This window comes from Clupea harengus, chromosome 1 (genome assembly GCF_900700415.2).
Source record: "Clupea harengus chromosome 1, Ch_v2.0.2, whole genome shotgun sequence".
Classification (NCBI taxonomy): domain Eukaryota; kingdom Metazoa; phylum Chordata; class Actinopteri; order Clupeiformes; family Clupeidae; genus Clupea; species Clupea harengus.
Genome location: NC_045152.1, coordinates 7,309,615 through 7,331,113, shown reverse-complemented (window position 1 = coordinate 7,331,113; position 21,499 = coordinate 7,309,615). Strand labels below are relative to the sequence as shown.

Here is a 21,499-nt window from a genome sequence, read left to right as displayed (position 1 = left end):
TGGAGACTTGACAGCTTTTTCCTCTTCGTGTTTTTACGCCTTTTAATTGTTTGCATTTTTTTTTGTTCACATGACGTAACCGCTTCAATTGTTGTCAGTTAATGTACTGAGTGAGTAGTGAGGGATGATCGTGTTCAGGTGGGGAAAATGCTTAAATAAATACATTAGTTTTCCCAAAAGGCAAACTTGATAAAATTCTTTCAAAAATTAAACATATTTAGAAAAGAAAAGAAAAAAAAAAAAATCAATGGAAGCAAATTGAAAAGACTTAAGGACTGAAATTAACAACCAGCTAATCTTGCCACCCTTTTCGTTCGAAACTAATAACATTTGGGTGACAAATTCCCCTGTTTAAAATCCAGCCCCTGATGCAAATAGCAAGATTAGCATCGATTAAACCATGCGGGCTTTAGAAAAATTACAGATTACTTGCATTAGCTCTCAAAAATGTTCAAGTAATGACTCGTCTTGCTTAAATAACAAAAAGTGTTAGTCCTGCGTGTTTGGAAGGGGAAATGGAGTACCCTGGACTGGTCAGGTATCTGTAACATAGGGCCTACATTTCCCAGGCTCCAACACAGGCTCACATTCCCCACTCACTCTCACACCAACATCACACCCTCACTGGTAGAAGCACTCAATCAATCAATCAATCATTCTTCTCAAGCCTCATAAAACACGCTGGAGTTGCTCCGGTCATCTGGACTAGCAGACAGAGCTGGCTGTGGCTGTAGCTGTAGCTGTGGCTGTGGCTGTGCATGTGAGCGCAGGCAAAGACTTAGCTGATGATCTTGCTGATGGCCTGCAAAGAGGGGAAGTCGTCGTCTCCCCCCATGTGTAAGGTCTTGTGGGAGTTGAAGTCCTTCTGGGCCAGCACCTGCCTACAGGTGGGGCAGACCTGGCAGTCCAGCTCGGGTCCCAGGCTGGGAGAGCTGGTCTGCCAGGCCGTCTTCTTTTTGTTCTTCTTGGCCTTGGCGGCCCCGCCTTGCTGCTTCTCCTGGGCCTTGAAGTCCCCGTGGGCAGTGAGGAGCTCCTGCTGCTTGTGCGTGTCCGGCAGCAGCACCAGCAGCTCGTTTAACACCCTGTTGAAGTTGTCGCCCAGCAGCTCCTGGCAGCTCTTGTGGTACTGGGCTGCTGAGATCACACCCTAACAAGGGGGCAAGACAGCGAGGCACGTTCCTATGTTAGTGCGCACTATTGACTTCACAGGAACCAGCTTAACTGAGGAACTATCAGAGGTACGGTCTTCTTAAAAAAAAACAATCTCTTATTAGGAGGGTGTGCACACACACACACACCTGTAGGTTTTTTTTTTTTTTTAAACAAATCATCACTGCAGTTCAGTATGATGAAAATATGATGCAATATGCAACCAAACCTCTAAAGGAACACACTGTAGGCAAGACACATTTCTTAAATCTTTTCAAAACTTTTCAGACAACTAGGGTCATCTTTATGAATGGAGGTGTTTGTTACCTGTCGGAATTGGCCAGAGTAATTCTTAAACTCGTTGAACTTTGACTCATCATCCTGAAGGTAGACTTTAATAGACTGAATCAGGTCCATGTTCCTCTTATGGAAATTCTCAGGTCTGAGGTAGGTCCCGAGAGACTGTGTTGGTCTGATGAAAAGACAAATACATAACTTGAATTAAATATATATATATATATATGTGGCTAGTCAAACCCTTTTACAGACTGCTTTGAAAAATTATTATACTATTTTACACAGGCTACGTATTCTGTTGGGATGGTGGGAAAGGTTCTGGAACTATTCATGGCTTTAGCTACACTATGTGTCTGACACAACAGTGGCAGCTCCAGGCCTACACGTGTGTCATGTTTAAGCAGCTCTCTATGGAAAACCATGACTGGATCCATTTCAAGAACATAGTCTGTGGCCAACTATACCAGACACAAAAAAATCTATGAAAGCTAGATGAAATTTATATATACTGGCCTAACTCTTTAGCATTACATCCAAGCCCACATGTTTTACTCTGTGGTCGGGTAATTCTTGTTTGGAAAATAAATGATCTCTGGTTCAACTCTGGTGCAAATATTTTTTGATTACGTAAAATAAAGTAAATCAAGTGTGAATAAAACAAGACGACCATTTTTGAGGAGCCAAAAAGCAAACAGGGTTCACACACCGATTGGCAGCAGGAGCAGGAGCAGGAGCAGGCTCCACAACATTACTGTTCAGAGGAACGCCTGTAAATCCAGGAGGAGGTTTGGTGACCATGGCTGCTACACCCCCCAGCCCTGGCGGTGGAGGCGGGGGCCCAGTGTGGGCACTCTTCAAGGGGAAGGCGCTTTTGAATCCTGAGGGGGAAGAAAAATCAGCACACCATCAGCATACACCCACAACAAGGGAAAAGCCGCTACACTCAGCCTTTATCAGAACAGTTAATTGGGTCTTTTCACTCACTGACAAACTGAATATTGATGGCGTCCTATGAAACTCCTTAGGTCTGCGCCAATGACATTTATTTGCCGGCTAATTCTGATACCAAGTGTCAGCCGATAAGTTCCATACGGGCTGTACTAAACTGCACTCAATTTTCAATTTCAGTTTTCACTCCCTTTAAACCACCGTTGTAACTGGTATTTTGTGTTCAAAACTGTTGAAAACATCACATCTATTAATCATCTGGTAAACTGAAGTACAAAAGTACAGAAAGTTCCATGAAGGGGTTGCATGATTCTAACCAATGCTAACAATGAGGACAATGGGGCACACTGGAAGAAGGACTATTATGTGCAGGGAAATAACAACTGGCCTGCTTGTCGGTGCAGTACCAAATAAATGATCAAGCAGGATGCCATCGTTTTTGGGGTGACCTATCCTTTTAACTCATCACAAAGAGCAAAAAGGGGGGTACACTACCAGGTGGAGGCTTTTTGGAGATGAGGGCGGGAAAATCCTCTTCCACAGGAAGGGGTGCCGGGTCTGACGCTGGCAGTGGTTTGACAGGAGGAGGCTGCTCGGTCGGGGCCATCACATGGCCGCTGTTCTGCACCACGGTCCATTCCGTGTAGCCGTTCATCAGAGCGCTTGACTTGGGCACCCCCGCTGGAGTGTTGGGGTTCAGTGCAGAAGCTTTGGGGGCGCTGGTGTCCGGCGGCGGCTTGCTTTGCGGTACATTCTCTTTGTGAGCAGCACTGGACGCCATTTCGCCCAGGTCGGTTGGAGCCCCGGGAGCACCGGAGGAAGCGGGGGCGGACAGCTTCTTCTTCTTGCCCACCTTGGCGCTGGGCTGGGGGACCGCGCCGGCCTTCACCGTCAGGAGCGAGGAGATGTCCAGCATAGTGGGCACCGGCTGGACCTTCTGGACCGTCTTGCCCGGCCGGGGATCGTCCTCGTCCGACGAACACGGTGACTTGACTTTCAGGGTGGCGGCTTTGGGACCCTCGGCAGTACCAAGCTTCTTCTTGCGTTTGGATGAAGAGGAGGAGGAAGAGGATGACGAGGAGGAGGGCATGAGGGGCTGAGGGCCACTCAAGGAGATGGGGGCAGACACAGGGGGAGCGCTGGGGGTTTTGCTGGGCGCCGCCGGCTTGCCTCCGGCATTGGCCCATGCCGACCGCGTGCTTTCGGGCGGTTTCCTGGGTTTGATTTTGGAGATGAGGGCTGGGAAGTCTTCCTCCTGGAAGGATGACTTGCTTCGGGGTGGTGCACTGTAGGCGGGAGTCATCGGTGAAGAATGCTTCACGGTAGAGAGGCTGGGGAAATCATCCTCCTTCAGATTGACTGGAGCAGGTTTGATTGAGCTGCTAGCGAGAGGGAGAGCGAGAGAGCGGTGAGGTGGAGAAACAGAGCATGTCATATCATGTCATGTGTTGTGATCCTATCACCAAAGCAAGAGCGGCACAAAGCTATGCCAAGCAGCGTCCATGCTTACCTTGTACCAGGCGGAGGGTTCCCCAGAACAGGGAAGTCACCTCCTGTAAGTGCAATGTTTCCTACCGCTGGTCGACCTGAAAAAAACAAAACAAGAAAGAATGACTCCATGCATGAAAGTCAAAGGATCAGGGAGCAAATGATTTCCCAAGACAGGCAAAAAAAAAGTACAGAGTGTTCTACAGGTCACGGGTTCAACTAGGATTCTCTCAGTCGTCACCTTGTGCTTCACTGGGCAGTTTTGCAGTGCCTCTGGCGTTTCTCATCTCCTCTGGGTCTACCCTCTCTCGGGGTTTCTGCGGGCCTCTGTCCGGAGGGGGCCCTCGCTCCTCCGGTCCTCGGGTGGCCAGTGAGGCCTGGAGTGCGGCGGCCATCTCCCTCTCCTCCTCCTCTCTGCATGTACACAGCAAAAGCCCTCAATGCACGACCAGCTGCACCAGTGCTTTTCCATTGCAGCGTGCACTACAGCTCAACTACATGACACCTTCAGTCATGCATGAGGAAATCCTGCGCTCACCAGTCACCATGCATTTACTATGTATGGCCAACGGCAAATGCGGCAGAGCAGGGCAACCCGCTGAGAATAATTGGCAATAGACAGAATTTGGGTGCATATTTGCCCTATGAGTAGGGCTGAACGATTTGGGAAAATCAAATTGCGATTCTTTTCCCCCAATATTGCGATTGTGATTTAATATGCGATTTTTTTTATTTTATCCTCAATTTTTTCCCCAACAAATCGTAATGAATGATTTAAATATGACCAACACAATATTAGATACATTTAGTGTAAATGTTATTTCCCACATTTTACATTTTTATTTAACTGCTCATTACAGAATCAAGAACAACCAATCGGTGGCTTTGCCACTGTGCATCTAAGTAATTTAAACAAAGTAATGGTAAGAATAAACACAAGGCATGCACTTTTTAAACACTCTGTTCAAAATGTACCATCTTAAGAAGAAAAAAAAAAAAAAAAAGGCCGTTTTATCATATCGCGATTAAATCGCAAATGCAATTAATCGTTCAGCCCTACCTATGAGTACTCTAAAAATCTGAGCTGCTCCATGATAGAAGGCTTTGTTATATGTCTCATACCGCTTAAGCCACCACAACAATTAATGTCATTAAAAACCCTTAATCTCAGACGGGGCATCGAGTAATTCAATGGAATTATAAATCCATTGCTTAATGAGGTGTTGTCCTGGACCATCCTAGCTGGGATGTCTACTAAACATCCTTCTCTAGTTTTTAGGAATTAAATTAGCTTGACATCTTAGTATAAACACCAAGAGGGAATAGACTGTTCCACTTAAAGAGGACGTATTATTATGCTTCTCTGTTTTTCCCCCATTCCTTTAGGGTGTTATATAGATTTTTGTGAATGTAAACGGTCAGCATTTTTCTCAGCTGAAATGCCTTGTTGAAATTCCGGCCCTTTTCCTTTGTTACAAGATAACACAATCTCGTAACACATTTGTACCCACCTAGCTGATCAAAAGCAAACACACTTAAAGACACAAGAGCTTTAACAGTGCATTTCAGACAGGGTGAATAGAGATGTAGAGTGCGAGAAAAAACATTGTGTTTTTGAAACATTGAAGTATGTAAATCTATTCTAGTAGACCTCAAAAATAAAATGAGGAACATTGAAAATGAGCATAATAGGTCCTCTTTAAGCCCTCAATCAGAGAGCTCTTTATTTGGTAGGAACACTTTGTTATTGATAAAATGTTCTGTGCAAATGGACTGTGCAACCTGTTCCAGTGGTATATATAGTGGGACTGAGTTTTTACCGGTTGTATCTCCAGCTCTTCCTCATATTTTGCTGTGTTCCTGGGGCTCGTCCTCGGCCTGCTCGTCTATTGAAACGATCCACCTCCTCGTAATCCTCAGTGCCAATTTGACCTTTAAAAAAGGCAAAAAAAATGACAGCCAGTGAACTGGAGAGTAAATCAATTATCATTGCAGACAGGGATGGTAACATTCTTTAAAGGCACCATACTCCCACGATCCCACAGCAATGGACAATCAGATACAGACACCAAAGGCACTTAAATGTCCCTCAGACTTGACATGACTACGGAATTCTGTTGGTATGAGAAGAAATATGGTTTTCCTGGAATTCCTGGGCAGTCTGTCTCTGTGAGCCAATACAGATACAATATCTGCCGTTTACACGTTTAAAAACAGATGACATTGTAGAAAATATCTGTAATAGCCAGAATGTTAATGCAAACTCCTTACAAAACACCAAGCATGCTGAACAGCACAGTCATTATTATTAAATTACTGTTTAGCTAGTTGTCGTTAGAACTGACAACCCATTTATCTGCAGAAACAAATTAAACGATTGCCATATGCACTTCAGTCAAAGTAACAGATTTTCACTAACCACTGTTTTGTTTTTCTTCTTCCCCTCCTATCGCCTACACTTCCGTTTTGAGTACTAGGACCGATAGTTGCATTTCACAGTGTTGCTGCACTGTAGCCTAATTATGAAACTCCTGGAATGAGGAGGATCCCACAGGGGATGTCATTGTAATCTCCCACACAAAATCATAATTTCGTGAAAACCCCCTTGAAATCGGTCTTGGCTGTGGACTAACAATCGGCTGTCCTCAGGGGGCACCTTCCAGCTTGGGGGACCCAGTAAATGGCCTACTTTGCCTTTCCTGTGGTGATGCCCCTGTCGCAAAATGTGGGTGGGGAACAAAAATAACACTACACACACACACAACACAGAGACAGACCTCCTAAGGCCCAATGCAGACGGAGTCTAGTTTGTCTGAACCCGGTGAACCCCGTTTCCGGATAGCCCTATCATGCAGACGAACGCACTGTATCCGCACTTCCTCGAATCGGGGGTCCAAGTGAGTAAACTCGAAATCCGATTGCTGTTGGTGTTCGTCTGCACGCTATCCGCATACCTAATCGGATTGCCCCACGTGATCGCATCATTAGACCAGCCAGAACAATGGACACAACCGGCATTATTTAATAACTGAATGGGTTGCCATGGCGCAGTGAGTGTGGCAGCCAGTTATAACAGCTCTCCAGTTAAAAAAAAAAAATTCTTCCTATTACCTTGCTGCTTTTCCACGTGAATTTCCCTAACGGGATTAATACAAATGTATCTATCAATCTGTTGTTAGGAAAGGGATGACATTAACAAGCCACACTTTAATCTATCACTGTTTAATCTATTTGCATCAGACTATTTTTCAAAAACCAGTTTTTAAAAGTGTCAGCAATAGCCTATATGAGCAAATCATAGTGAAAAGATTTTTTATTATAGACGGAAGTTTCTAAACAGATGAATGTTACGTTAGCTTTAGTCCTGTCAGACAACGATAGCGATAGCTACTAGCTAGCGCTAACGTTACTTGAGAGGTAGCCTACAGTACGTGAAGGACAAAGCCCTCAACAATAGCCTACATTTGCAATTGTAAACCATGAAACATTCAGGATCCACAGCACTTGCATTGTGGTCTCTCGTGCTCAAGCTCAGCATCTCCATAAAGCACAGGCATTTAAACAACTCAGACATGTCATGTTGCACATTGCTTTGTTGCACTGTTCTAAACTCTTTATTATCAATAACAAATATAATAATTTTTCGCTTAACCTACAGTCTGCTCTTACCACTGATTTTATAAACCACCATAATGTGTTACTGTGCAGATTAAATGTAGGCTACGCGGCTAAGCTAAACGTTGCTAGTTGGAGCTCAACTACTGTCATATGTTACTTTGATAGCATGCTCCTGTCTTCTTCTCCGTTTTCTTCAGTTGTCTGTAGCACCAAAGCGCCACCAACAGGCGTGGGGGATGTACTACAGCTGAGTCAATCGGATTCGCTGGGTTCATGTGCACGCGATTTAAAAAGTTGATATGTGTGAAAAATGAACCCGGGTTCAGGCAAACTAGGCTTCGTCTGCATGGGGTCTAAATGTCAGGCACACCCAGGTGCAACCAATGAAAAAACGTCAAAACAGATCAACCAACTCGGTTCTTCTCACCATCTCTGTTAGGATCTCCACCATTTCTCCTCTGCTGGCGAGGGGCATAGCTGAACTGCAGGTCGATGTGCCGGTTCTGGCGAGCCTCGGCCCGGTTCTTGCTGTGGGCTCCAGCCTTGTGGGCTTTGTAGTCGATCTCAGTGCGAAAGGCGTGAGTGAACTGCTCTGTGCTGCAGCGGCCCTCCTCGCAAAGGTAATGGCTCTCCCGGAAATGCTCCATGAGGTACTGATAATCGCTGTGGAAAGGAACTAGTTTTAACCACTTCTTTACAGCTCAAGAGCCTCATACACTATAGCTGGCACCCACATTGCACAAAGGCACTCCTGGGGTCTGTAGTCCATCAGTTTGGTGTTGCTAGTGGGACAATTACTTAAGAGCATGTTCAGGAATTATTGTTAAATACATCCATTCTGCTCTGATCTGTTGTTTTAGAGATGCTTCAATACTTTACTCCAGGTTCCTGTACCTAGAGTACACCTGCTCACGTTGCCTGAAATATCTGTCCTTACCATTACTGGCCCTATTACTGGCCCATGGCTATCATAGATTAGCTACAGGAGTGCAACACACATGTAAAGGAGTACATATATCTTGCATGCGACCATGGAGTAGAATAGTGCCTTAAGCAAAAATTCGATATGCACCGAGGAGTTCCACTTTACTAACCTGTAGTACTCTTGGGCTCCATCTGCATCGCAGAAATGGCAGAAATAGTGATCTCTCCGCAGGTGTTTGAGGAGCTCGTCATTGTCCAAGTAGCGCTCGTCACAAAATTTACACAAGGGGTGACCTCGGTGGGATGTGTCATCTGGGTCCCCTTGCGTTCGATGTCGAGCCAAGTCTTTGCGATTGTACCACTTTTTCTCATATGAAAATATCTGGGGAGATGTGACCGAAACAGCTTCAAATGACAACCTTCCCATGTGGCCACAAGAGGACACATATTTCATCACAGCCCAGAAACAACAATACAAAAATTCATAATAAAGAAAACACATCACAAGTATATTACCTTCAAGTGCCTGGCACAGATTTTACAGCAAAATAGTTCATGCTGTTTTCTCATGTGTTGTTCCAACTCTTCAAATTTAGAAAAAACCTTTGGTTCCCGACACTGTGGACACTCGGATAGCAAAATCCGCCTGACATGGGAAATGAGAAATACCAGTATGTCAGACACTAGCACACATAGCATATGGCATACAGAACACAGCAATGAATCAGTTATACCCATGATAATCATCAGTACCATAATTTAACAAAGAAATGTTGCACAACTGTACTTACCGATACTGTGCATAGATCTTGGTATCACTGAAATAGATGTCATTCTCACACTGGAGCTGATCAGTTGAAAGTGATAAAAAAGGTTGGCGTTTCTTGACAAAAATAACCTGGAAAATAAACGTAGGAAAATTAAATGTTCGGATTGATATTTGAACATCTGTCAGTAAGCCCAGATACCCTAACATCCACAATCGCTGATTACCCAATATCTGGTGTTCCAAGAAAAAAAAAAAAACACTTCCACTATAACGTTACTGTCACCACTGAAGCTATCTCTGTAGAGGTAGGCCTATATTTTTTATTTTCTTGTGGATAAAAAGTCGCTCAGTTGAGAAGTTTATATACCGCATACATAAAACAGAAAACAGGTCGACAGACAAGCAATTATCTGAGTTCACATTTCCATTCCAACCTCGCCGTTCCCATGTGACTGACTGACGTTATCATGTACACACGAACAGCTGAAGGCAATGTAAGAAATGACACGTTGTACAACAACCTAACCTGGTTGTTAAGTAATTTTACTACAAGGGATTGCATAATCCTACAACCAGCCACTCGGTGAAATTGACTACCTATGCTAGCTAGATAGCTGGCTGTGTCAGCTAGCTCACCAAAATCTCAGTCATTCAAACGAAAACAATCAGTCATTCAAACGAAATCACATGTCGTTTTGGTTACGCTGGAATGTTCGGGAGAACAAAACAAAATATGAACCACCTAGGCTACACAACAACATAATAAACAGAGCAATAAACCACGTACGTGTGGCTAATGTTAGAAATGGAGCTGCATAGGTCTAGCAATGGTAACTAGCTATACAGCTAGATAGAACTGTTAGCGATCCAAGTTTGTATAGCTGACAGTGCGTGTCTAAATATGCCAACCAATACTTGGAACTTCACATAAATGATCAAGTTGCTGCGTATTATCTCAATTTACTGCAACTGTTATAAGTATCGAGAACTAATAAAGCTAGCTGTAAAGCTATCAATCCTAGCTGTCAATTTGCTATGCAACGTTAACGTTAGCCAGCTGGCTAAGTGGGCCAAACATCAGCTAGGGATAACTCGCTAGCTACTTCGCTACCATTAGCATCAAACACACTATAAAGTAACCTTGTGCTTTAGAAGTCCAGTTAGACATGTCTAAACAATAGGCCTTTATAACGATTAGCAGATAAAGATACATAAACAGATAGTTAGCTCGTTACCAACCTTGTCAAGTTCCTCCCGGCACACGGCGCAGTATTTTTGCTCACATAGCACCCTCATCTTGGTTGAGCAACGGTAGCACACCGGGTGATCACATTTTCCTAAAGCGAAAATGTCGATATCTTGACAGCAGAGCACACACGTGCGTTCGGTTTCTTTCATAGATGTTGATTCCATGATATAAAGGCACGAATTACGAATGTATAGGTTTGCAGACTTGTATTAGCGGTGAAAACCCGAGAATGTGAGGTCTCTCAAGATTGCGTTGTTGGCTAGTTACGCTAAGTTTGTGTTGGGAGGGTGGCTGACGACGATGCACCTGTTTACGTAACAGCATGTGCCGATGCATTGTGGGTGAAATGGTTCTCGGACTGTCTCAGAGGAAGTTGTCAGTAGATGGTGGTGGGAGTGTGCAAGTAACAGTCGTTGTCATTTTGTATGCTGCAGATTAGCATTTCTGCAAATTCCGGTGTATTAAAAAGAAATCTCTACACGAGAATAAATGGGGTTTGGGGAAATCGATAAAATAACGCTCACAGGTCAATCACTTGGACATGGTAAAGTAATTTAAACCAATGCATAAATAAACAAGACAACACATAGCCTACATGGTTAAAAATTAATTGACACAAATTATCATGTCATATTCTATGCTGAGGTGTGTTTCCAGGTGCCCACAGTATTTTATTCCTGCAGGCTTCTACCTGGAGGTAAGTCACATAAGAGTATTTAAGTCCTTGTTCCATGGATTTTTCTGTAAATGTCATAAAGTCATATTATTTTCATTTGGCATATTCTTCCATGTTCACTTAAAATGCACTGGGAAAATGTACCCCCAGTAACTGTAACTGATCAGCAAATGAAAATGAGAATCACACTCACGAGCAGGGACTGGAGAAGGTGGGCTGTCCACTTCATGACATAGAGATGTACCAAAACCCAGATCCAGGATTTTTTTCTTTGGAACCAGGAAGTCTTCTGACAGAAATATCCAGTTGGCCAATACTCAGAGCCATACATTCTCTGAGTATGGCTGGCTTATGTTAGAGCTGCAGTGTATTCCTGTTCTCATTTCTAGACCCATGTTTTGTTCAGTATTCCAGAATTCACCCATAAATGTAGTTCATAGCCAGTGTATTAGTCCATGATTTGATCAGGTTTTTATTTGTTCTTGTCTTGTTGTGTTGACCCACCTGTCTTCAGCAGTGAGTTGCATTGCATTTTGCATTGCAGTGTGATTGAATTTGTGAAAATTTGTGCCAATACAGCAGCTCAGGTTGCTATTTGACAGCTCAGCGACTAAGGCACCAGCAAATGCGACTTTTGGCCACTGAGGAGTCCATTCCTATGCCCCCTCCTATTAGATCTTCAATCTCTACAAATATTGTCCCTCTTCTGACATCAGTGAGGGGAGCAGTGGATAAAGAGATTCACACATATAATGAGATTCATGATCTTAGCCAGTATATTTGGGCATTTGAGAAAGAGGATTTATTTGAGTGTAAGCAGGTTCACTAATGGTGCCTGTTAGCTCAAGTCAGCTCACGACACCCCAAAGTAAATATGAAACCAGATGTATGTCAACTTAACTGATAAACAACATATCATTCCTAGAAATGTTTCACATACTAATGGTGGTTCCTGAAAATAAGCAACTCTAATGCCCTGTTCATCTTTACCTCTCATGTCAACATTTCATTGTTCCGCCACTAGATGGCAGGCTGACGCCTCATGGCGATACTCAGGGTTTGTGATAAGATCACTCCTTGTCCCTGTCTCATTAGGCTCTTTCATGTAACATAGAGAATGCTAACTGTGTCCTCCTCCATTAAACAACGGCCAATTACAATGCATTAAGATTTGAATATCATACCACTGCCAATGTCCAGCAGCCTTCATGGTTTCTTAAGCGTTAATGGTCTTGAATGTTTACTACATTTCAGCATTTGATGTTTGCTAGCGATTAGGGCCATCTTTATCACCCCACAATCCTATTCCAAATACACTGCCATAATTCTTTTTTTAAACCAGTGTTATAGAAAGCCCCTCAGATCTAATTCAGATCTAAAACAACAGAGGAGGCAAATAGATATCACTAGCTAGAAAAGCCCCATGAGAGGCTGCAGTGATGGAGATGAGCAAACATGTTGTGACTGACCCCTGGGTGAGTCCTCGGGCATGAGCAGAACTCCAGAAGTGGCTCTGCAGCCCGGAGGTGGGAGGTGCATCTTTGGCCCCCTTGGCTGAGAGGATAATGTCACATAATATTTGTATTTTGTATTTGTGGACATGCGTTATGTTTTTTTTTCGCAGCTCAACATTGGCTCTTGGTGTTGTTTTGGGGGGGGTTTGAATCAGAGGAGAGGAAAGGGGACAGGAAAGCATTTTTTCTGTGGGAAAGCTGGCTACTGCCACCATCTTTCCTCCCTCTCCTATGCGTCGGCTCCAAGTGGGGATTTGCTCTATCTTTTACCGACTTAGCCCCTCGGTGTGCTCAGAAGGCACGAGAAAGATAGAAAGGATGAAAGAGAATGGATTTTTTTTGTGCCGTGTGTGTCCTTATCATGATCTGATACATTACAAATTTGTGTGACTGACTCATCAAAGAGCACTCGAAGGGGACAGGAAGCAGAATTGGATCCCTGGTTTTGCCGGGTGAAAGTGACTGATTGTGGCGCTGCTCTATCTCAGAGCCAAGCCACATTTAAGAGTCCCCCCGCCGCCGTCACACACACACTAGTTGACGACTTGGGCTCCACCATTACCTTTTGTGTGGTGATTTTACCTCACTAACACGTGTGCATTCGGTGATTATTTGGTGCTTGCTGCACCTCATTAAAGTTCCCTATGCTGCAGTCACACAGAGAGTAGCAGAGGTTAATGCCAGTCAATTGCTGTTGCTATGTTCCTGTCTTTCTCTCTCTCTCTCTCTAACACACACACACACACACACATTCTTTATCTCTCACTCTGTCTTTGTCTATACCAATATCTCTGTCTTCCATTCAGGCCCCAGAATCCCTCTCTCCTTTGCCCTTTCTCTCTTAATTTAATTTAATTTATATAGCGTCAAAAGAATAAAATTGTCTTAGCATATCTGGTTTTGAATAACTATGTATGTCCCTTTTTTAAGTTGGTGTTTCTTCTTCTGCCTCTGCCATGCTTCTCAATCTGTCTATCTGTTCTTGCTTAATGTTCCTATTTCTTGTGATGAATGAGTCTGTCATCTTCCCTGTCTCCTTCTCTCCACCTCTCTCATTCAATCTTTCTGTGACACACACATGTACACGTACAAACACACACACACACATACAAAACAAACAACTCCACTCCTCTTTCATCTGTAGGCCTTTGTGGCTCCAGTGACGTCTCTCTGTGAGGTGGATGTTTGATTTCATCCAGTGAAAGGTTGTGAAGAGGGGGCGAAGGGGAGTGCTGGTGGTGAGGGAACGAGGGGTCAGTTGGGAGCCACACAAGTGTGAGGTCATTAAAGCAGAAAGGCGATAGCCCAAGGCATCTCTTGGCCTGTAGCAGCTTATAAATACACGCACACACACACACACTCACATACACACACACACACACACAGATGTGTGTGCACTTACACATGTGCACATGGCATCCTTTACTGTTTATTCTACAGCTCAAAGTGAGGTTACAAACTACTCTCTTCTCTTCTCATCTCTTCTCTTCTCTTCTGTACTCTTCTCTTCTCTGCCATCTCTGCATAACTGCCCTGAGGTTCCTACCTTTTCAGACCACTTCCAGTTGTGGTCCTCAGTTGTCAGAGCATGGTGCAAACACAGCTTTCCTTCAAGTTGACTATCAGCAGCTGTCCAACTGAAACCGTGACTGACATGTGGAGGCTTAACCCGCCCACAAAGTCTCTCACCATTGGTGGAACTAGTCCGTTCCCTTTCCTCCCTCCCCCTCTCACACTCTTAAAGCTGGCGTGACATTCTTTGCTTGAAGGCCTTCCAGCAATCTGGTCACGGCACATCCATATAGCACTCAATTTAGAATGTTCATCTCATCGACTCTTCCATAGCTTCAGTTGCTCTTATGGATTGGGTATGACCCAATACCATTGCAGCATCCAAGAACAAGTAATCAGCGGTCAAGCATAGATAATGGTCATTTGTAAATTGATTGACGTCTGTTTTATACAGTGTTTTTTTTATACATCGTTTTTTAAAGACATTGAATGCTTGCATCTACTTATGACATGTTGAAGTCAAGAGAAGGATTGTATAAAGATTTCAGCTGACTTGAAGTTAAAGGAATAATTTCTATTTCAACAGTATTATAAAAAACACTCCATTCACAAATGGAGAGATACTAATACATGGAAAACATCTGACACATATATCCCTCAAGTGTCCTATTGGATTGCATCTCTGTTTACCTACCCGCTATAGGTTAGCTGCATTGGCTAATCAGGCTCAATGGTGTTTACAGTATCAATAAACCCACAGCCACAGTTGGCCTCTCAGGTGCAGGTGTGAAGCCTGTTTGGTTGCGCGTGATACGGCCAACCTCTCTTACCGCAAGCCGAGTGTCAGCAATAAAGAGGCGGCGGTGTGGCAAAAAGCTGTTAAACAACCACAAACACAATTGCTACTGCGCAAACCCCCCACACACCCTTTAATGAACCGCTGCCTGAGCCTAATGAGTCCCACAGGAGAAGTGTGTTTGTGCATTGTGCCGTCCCGCTGCGCCAGGATCACGGGAGTGACGTCGGTGCATTTTGACCCTTCATGGCTTCCTTTCTTCTCCAGCTGGTAGCTGTGTGATTCTGCCTCTTTGCGAAGAAAAAAAAACAGCAACAGCATTGGCGTGAGACATCTTCACCAATAAGCTCTGCTCAAACTGCGGCATTTACATTTCCCTACGCGCACAAAACAATACAGCCAGAGGTGTCAACTGTTAAGGCTGACTTGGTGTGAGAAATGGTGTGATTAACCTGAACAGGTGAATTTATTAGTGTGAGGTGCATTAAAGTCAATAGAATTTTTTTCATGCTAGCATGACACAGGACATACAAGCGTGCGTCTCACAGCAAAAGCCTGAGAGTTGGTAACCCTGATAAATGCTACAAGCAGTTTGCTAGGTGCTAGCTGAACATACACACACAACCCAACCTTTCCCCAACTTGTCTTCACAACTGTCTTCTGCTGCTGATGTGAATGTGAAGTAGTATGATGTGCTGTAGTCACGACGACAAGACAGAGAATGCTTCTCCCAAATGTTGCCCCTCTGGGTAACAGCAGAAACCATCCATGATTCCATGAAATGCCATCTGATTTGGCTAGCCGCCTGTGCTACTGATCGAGTTGAGCAGGTGTGCATACAATGGATTTGGGGTGGGAGGGTCAAAAAGATTTGAGTTGTGGAATATGCTGGCATTGTATGATTGTAATTACAATTGAGCACTTTTATTTATCTCCCTTTTTTGATCCTTCTCACTTCATATTCACACATCAACTGGCTGGCTGAACCACATCTGCCTCATGAGAGAGAAAGAGAGAAAGGGGGGGGGGGGGGGAAGAGATGCACGCAGGTGTTCCCTGAGATAAGTCCAAAAGATCTCCCCCACCGTGCGGCAGACAGTCACAAGCCCAGCAGTCATGGGAGGTAATTAAAATCAGCGTTATCATTACATGTTTGGAGAGGTGCTCTTTGGGGAGGAAGGATGCACGGGCACTTCAGCTGCAGGGGGAGGGAGGAAAAAGAGAGGGAAACCAAGTACGAAATCATGAGGTATTGTGTGGAGCAGACCTCCCACACAGCAGCACATCAAAGACGGGCCTTACAGTGCGCTCATGCTTCGGTACATTAACACACACAAACACACACACACACGCACTTGCACATACAAGCTAGTAAACGTACTGTCATTCCATTCTAACGTTTATGTTAAAGATTCCAGAAGAACTTTGCCTTTGACTCTCCAATGGAGCTGGTGGGAGAACATCCAGAAAGAGCAGTGTGTGCTTGCACCAGTATGGGCTTGCACCTTATGGTGTGACAGCAGTTCCTAGGGGGAGCATCTGAGGGAGAAAAATGATGAATGATTTATCACATGGGAAATGACAACAGGAGCTGATTAGAGGAGCATTGGGGTATCTGATGTGCAGAACACTAGTGATTATCTCTTGAGCGCTTTAAGAAATGGCCTGGAAAGGTTACAAGTTGGACATGAATATTAATAACAAAATGTGACCTCTTGCTGTGGTCATTTAATACAATTCTTTTTCAGACAACCTTTGATAACATCAAATAATTTTCCTTTATTTCTTCCCTTCTTTCTTTCATTCCTTTTTTTTTGGGAGAGAGCATGGGGCTGTTCAACATTCGCTAAGCAAGCTCAAACCTGGCACACAGAGCGGGCACCCAGGGGACAGCTGGGGAGGGGACTCTTAGCCTCTGAGGGCACTAACAGCTGGCGCGCAGGCTTGAGCTGTGGTCCCCCGGTGAACACCTGGGTTACAGCAGAGGCCCCTAGCCCACCCTTATCCCCTCGGGGGGTTACCACAGCATCCCAGAATCCCATGCAGCTCCCTCAGGGGGAGTTCCGAAGAGATCAGAAAGTTCTAATGAGTCTACCATATGCATGTCATTAACCTGTGTAGTCATTTACGCATGTACTGTATATGTACATTAGGACTTGTGAACGTGTGTGAACGTCACTGTGATTGACATCCCCTAGACCTCTTTTTAAAGGCACATTATGCATGTATTTACAGTTACAAGTAACAGTAACATCCTCAAATTAATTTTGATGGCATTCTGTTGTTCCCAGTAGCCACTGTGAAGTTGTATCATCTGGGTCAGAAACCCTGCAAATACGTCAGAACAGCTTTTATTCCCTGGCATTGCCAATTATACAGCCAAAATCCATAAGTTAGCAAACTAATTAGATGAAATCAGTGCCAGTTGTGCTGTGTTTATAAGGCAGGTCTGTTGGCTTTTAGGTAGTCAGCTTGCTAGTTTTAGATGAAAGCCCCCCACTGCTGCTTTAGGACAGGAAGCCTCTGTGATGTGTCATCTGTTGGTACAAGGATGGTATCACTCGTTACAAGTATGATATCCCAACCCTTACAGTAGACTTGCCTGCAACTGCTACTATATTAAACTACCCAAGGGTAATGATAATTCATTTTCACTGACAAGATAGTTTGAAAATAATCTATCACACAAGGCTTTAGATCTGATAGCATGACAAAAAAAGAAAGAACAGTTCGAATAATGAATAAAGAAATACACACAGTGGGAACAGTCACACTTCCTCTTACATGGCCTTTGTCCACATCAATTTTCTCCTCAAAAGGAGGTGCATGGGCGTGCATGAACACACTATGATATATGACTGAAGATGCTGAGGCTGTATGTTCTACAAATTATCCACATTTGACTTCCAGAAAATACACATTAGTAGAAAGTGGTAAAATAATGGAAAACTGTTTTTAAACAATGCTATTATTATTATTATTATTATAATAATAATAAACTATGCTAGTGTTATTAAACTATGCTAATAGTATTAAACTATGCTAGTATTATTAAACTATGCTGGTGTACTGTTTTGGTGTTTCTGAACACCACTTGCTTTTATAATTCAGTTGCCAGCGGTCACAGGGGTCAGAGACACATTTCTTGGCATATTTATTTGAATGTGATATCTTTTATGTGATTGTGACCTGTTTACATTTTACAGTTTGCACTAATACCAGATTATCTACACATCACAAAATATATGGTGTAACAGTATATTGAAAATAACTGTATTTCACTAACAAAGCTACATGTTTTTAGCATGCCTTTGTTCTTTACTTTGTAAGGATTCATGGAATTCATTTTTTAATGAATTAACTTAACTGCAGAAATATGACAGAGCATAACACAGAACATTAACAAGTTAATACATACAGTAAGACACCACTAGTTAAAGGTGAAAAGCTTTGACCACATTTTTCCCAGTAAGTAATTCTAAAGAAAAAGCCTTTAAAATCTTAGGGGGGGGGGGGGGGGAATGCTAATTGGGATATCAAAGTGTGCAGGCTATCCCCCTACGGTTCAGTGAGAATTAGCCAGATGTTTGTGATCTGTTTTTTTTTCTCTTTCCTGCGAATGAGACCTTGGCTTGTTTGTGTGGTGCGGTAAGCCTTGTAAAGTGGCAGGGCTGATTGCAGTGGGGACTTGGATGGGTAATGAGCACTGACTGGCAGACAGACAACACTCCTAAAGGACTGCCTCCTCCTACTCCTATGAACACAAATACATGCAAATAAATAAACACACACACACACACACACACATACACACACACACACACACACACACACACACACACACACACACACACACTGATACAAACAAACACACACACACACACACACACACTGATACAAACAAACACAAACAGACACACACAAGTAAGCCCACTGAAACACACAAATACACAGACGTGAAGTGAGGAAATGAAGACACTCAACTCATTAAGACACACACCGACCCACTAATACCTAACACACACTAACGCATACATACATAAAAACTCAAACACACACACACACACACCACAAACAAACAAACAAACACACACACATCAACCGCCCCCCCATTCACACACATACATATGCACACACTCTAACATATTCCCACACGCAACTGAACCCATATCACACACACATTTCCAGGCTAATAAGGAGCAGCTGAGCCCAACGTGCCCAGCAGAGGAGCTCTGAGCCCAGGTGTCTGTGTCATCTGCGTGGCACGCAGACAGCTTGCCTGGCATCACTGGGTGGGGACAACCAGGGCACACACCCCACCCACTCACTGCCCTGGTTTTCTACAAGCCAGATGCTCACATCCATCTTGTACATTTCTACCCCACAGATATCCGCAACTTTTAAACACAATTTTAACATTTTTTTTTTTACAGTACATGATTCACAAATCACATTACACAGATGTAAAGCTTTCTCACTTATCAGTTGATTATTAATTAACTAATTGAATTTGATTAGCACTGCAACGTTTATAATACCTCAATATTAATTTGTCTGAAGCAAAGAAGAAATAAAAAAGTGTAAGGGATTAGAATCGCAGACTGTACCTTTAATACACATACAAGGCAAGAACGCGTCTAAATATTTAAAACATTTACATCACGCTTTTACCACTTTCCTCTATGAAATTTGAAATAGCCTCATACAGGACTCCCGCTTCCTCCCTGACTTTTTAAGGTTGTCGGCTATAGCTACACACTGTACTCAGAATGACACCCACTGCCTTGAATGGATACGATGTCTGCCATCTTGAAACGTTAATGACAATTATTATTATTATACATTTTTTATTTCATTTTTGTAAAATTTTCAGCAGTCATTATTAGTTTTGTTTTAGTTTCCCATTTTCTTCAGGTACAATATTTTATTTCAGTTTTCATGTAGTTTTTGTTCAAGATAACAACCCTGGAAACTAGCAGTAGTAGTTGGTAGTTACAATTATTATACAATTGTATTAGGTTATTACAGTATGCATAACAAAGTAATTACAGCATCAAAATCACAAGGAAAGACATCTTTTTCTATGTATCAACATGCTCATGTGTTGTTCATGTGGAGACGTGCCTTGGTTAATTCCCATTCCACTATACTGACCGATACAAACTGCGACTTCTATTGCAGTAGTGGCAGTAGAACCTGTCCTGGACTGATTTATTTAGCCACCAAATAATCTATTGGATTCATCATATTAAAACGTGTATCATTTGCTCATCTTCGCTGGTAAAAAAAAGAATAGTTTAGTGTGTGTGCATGTGTGTGTGTGTGTGAGAGAGAGCAAGAGTGTGTGTTTGTGTGTGTGTGTGAATGTGTGTGTGTATGTGTGTGTGTGTGTAAGAGAGAGAGAGGGAGAGAGAGAGAGAAAAGGAGTGTGTGTGTGTGTATGTGTTCATGTGATTACCTGTGCTGATTTATTGAGCCATCTTCAGCCATGCCTTCTTGTTGTCAGTCAGACTTCCTAGGCCCAAAGCTGCTGCAGCTAAATCACTTTTATCTTTTTTTTCCTGCACCATTAGGAAGAAGAGCAATTTCACTCTGATTAAACACTCCCTGTTTGAATCAACCACAGTTAAGAGAGCCATTTTAACATAACGCTCAGCACTGTGGACTCTTGGCTCCAGACCTCTAGCCTGCTCATGATAGAAATTCCAGACATGACAGCTATTTGGGCAGTTATAAAATTCATGTATTCCATTTCAACAGTCCCACATTTAAAAATTCCTAGTCCAGTGTACTGGAACAGAAATGTGTTCCGAACTTGTCCACACAGAATCGGAATTAATTGTTGTTTCCCCCGCAATTTGTGTTTTGTGAACAAAAAGTCCCCCTCCACTCTAACAAATGTTGCTCGGAGGCCCTGGCATTCATTTCTGTCAGTCTTGTTCCTCTTCATCATGCCGTAATGAATGCCAAATGCTTCTGAGCTAATCAGGAAATGCAACAATTCTACCGAGAGCCATTGCTTCTCTGGAAGTGAGGAAATCACGCTGTTCAGATTCTCTGATTTTCCAGGCCTGACTGGTTGAATTGTCCTGCTTGTGAGGACGCATCCAAGTGACCATACACTGCTTGACATAACACGGTGTGCGTTCGTGTGTTGTTGATGTCAAACACAACCAATAAATCTGTTTGCCACATGGCCTCTCTCCATCAATTAACTACATTTTAGTTTGAATGGCGTGTGATCATTTATTTGTATATCACAACATAAAAATATATGATATTTTATTTAATTTTGTATTTGTTTTTGATGCAAAAAATTATCTTTGATGCCAAAGCCACCGCAACGGTACCCTGTTTTGTGAAGGGAGTGGCTGAACGTGTGAGTGCATATCAGGCAGGGTGGGTACACATCGGTACATTTTGTTCAAGCATTTGTTTCCGAGGACAGGAGCGATTCTTTCTTCCTTCTCTTTCTTCTTTGAAGCCTTTAATTGACAGTGCAGAAATTCTCTCTCTATCTCTCTCTCTCTCCTTCTCTCTGTGAACGTACACATGTGGG

The 21,499-nt window shown here is 43.2% G+C and overlaps 1 protein-coding gene across 2 annotated transcripts; it reads right to left on the bottom strand.

Annotated features, from left to right (window-relative positions):
* Window positions 1–15: 15 nt before the first annotated feature.
* znf598 (zinc finger protein 598) lies at window positions 16–10,763 on the bottom strand. 2 transcript variants are annotated; one of them, XM_031566021.2, is made up of 12 exons: window positions 10,433–10,763; window positions 9,216–9,322; window positions 8,941–9,070; window positions 8,595–8,806; window positions 7,928–8,163; window positions 5,703–5,814; window positions 4,124–4,296; window positions 3,905–3,980; window positions 2,890–3,776; window positions 2,153–2,324; window positions 1,477–1,621; window positions 16–1,147 (listed from the first exon to the last, which is right to left on the bottom strand). In XM_031566021.2, exons 1-12 carry the CDS (start codon window positions 10,604–10,606, stop codon window positions 779–781), a joined length of 2,793 nt encoding a protein of 930 aa, XP_031421881.1. In that variant the 5' UTR covers window positions 10,607–10,763; the 3' UTR covers window positions 16–778. The 2 variants fall into 2 exon arrangements, with proteins under 2 accessions (XP_031421881.1, XP_031421885.1); XM_031566025.2 differs by having other exon boundaries at window positions 2,890–3,773.
* Between the last annotated feature and the right edge of the window lie 10,736 nt (window positions 10,764–21,499).

Excerpts from the sequence above, each read along its gene's own strand:
- znf598 (XM_031566021.2), bottom strand. The coding sequence starts at position 10,606 with ATGGAATCAACATCTATGAAAGAAACCGAACGCACGTGTGTGCTCTGC. Across the intron at positions 2,325-2,889 it reads CTCCAAAAAGCCTCCACCTG|GATTCAAAAGCGCCTTCCCC; the intron begins GTAGTGTACCCC and ends CTTCCCCCTCAG. Across the intron at positions 1,148-1,476 it reads ACTCTGGCCAATTCCGACAG|GGTGTGATCTCAGCAGCCCA; the intron begins GTAACAAACACC and ends CCCCCTTGTTAG.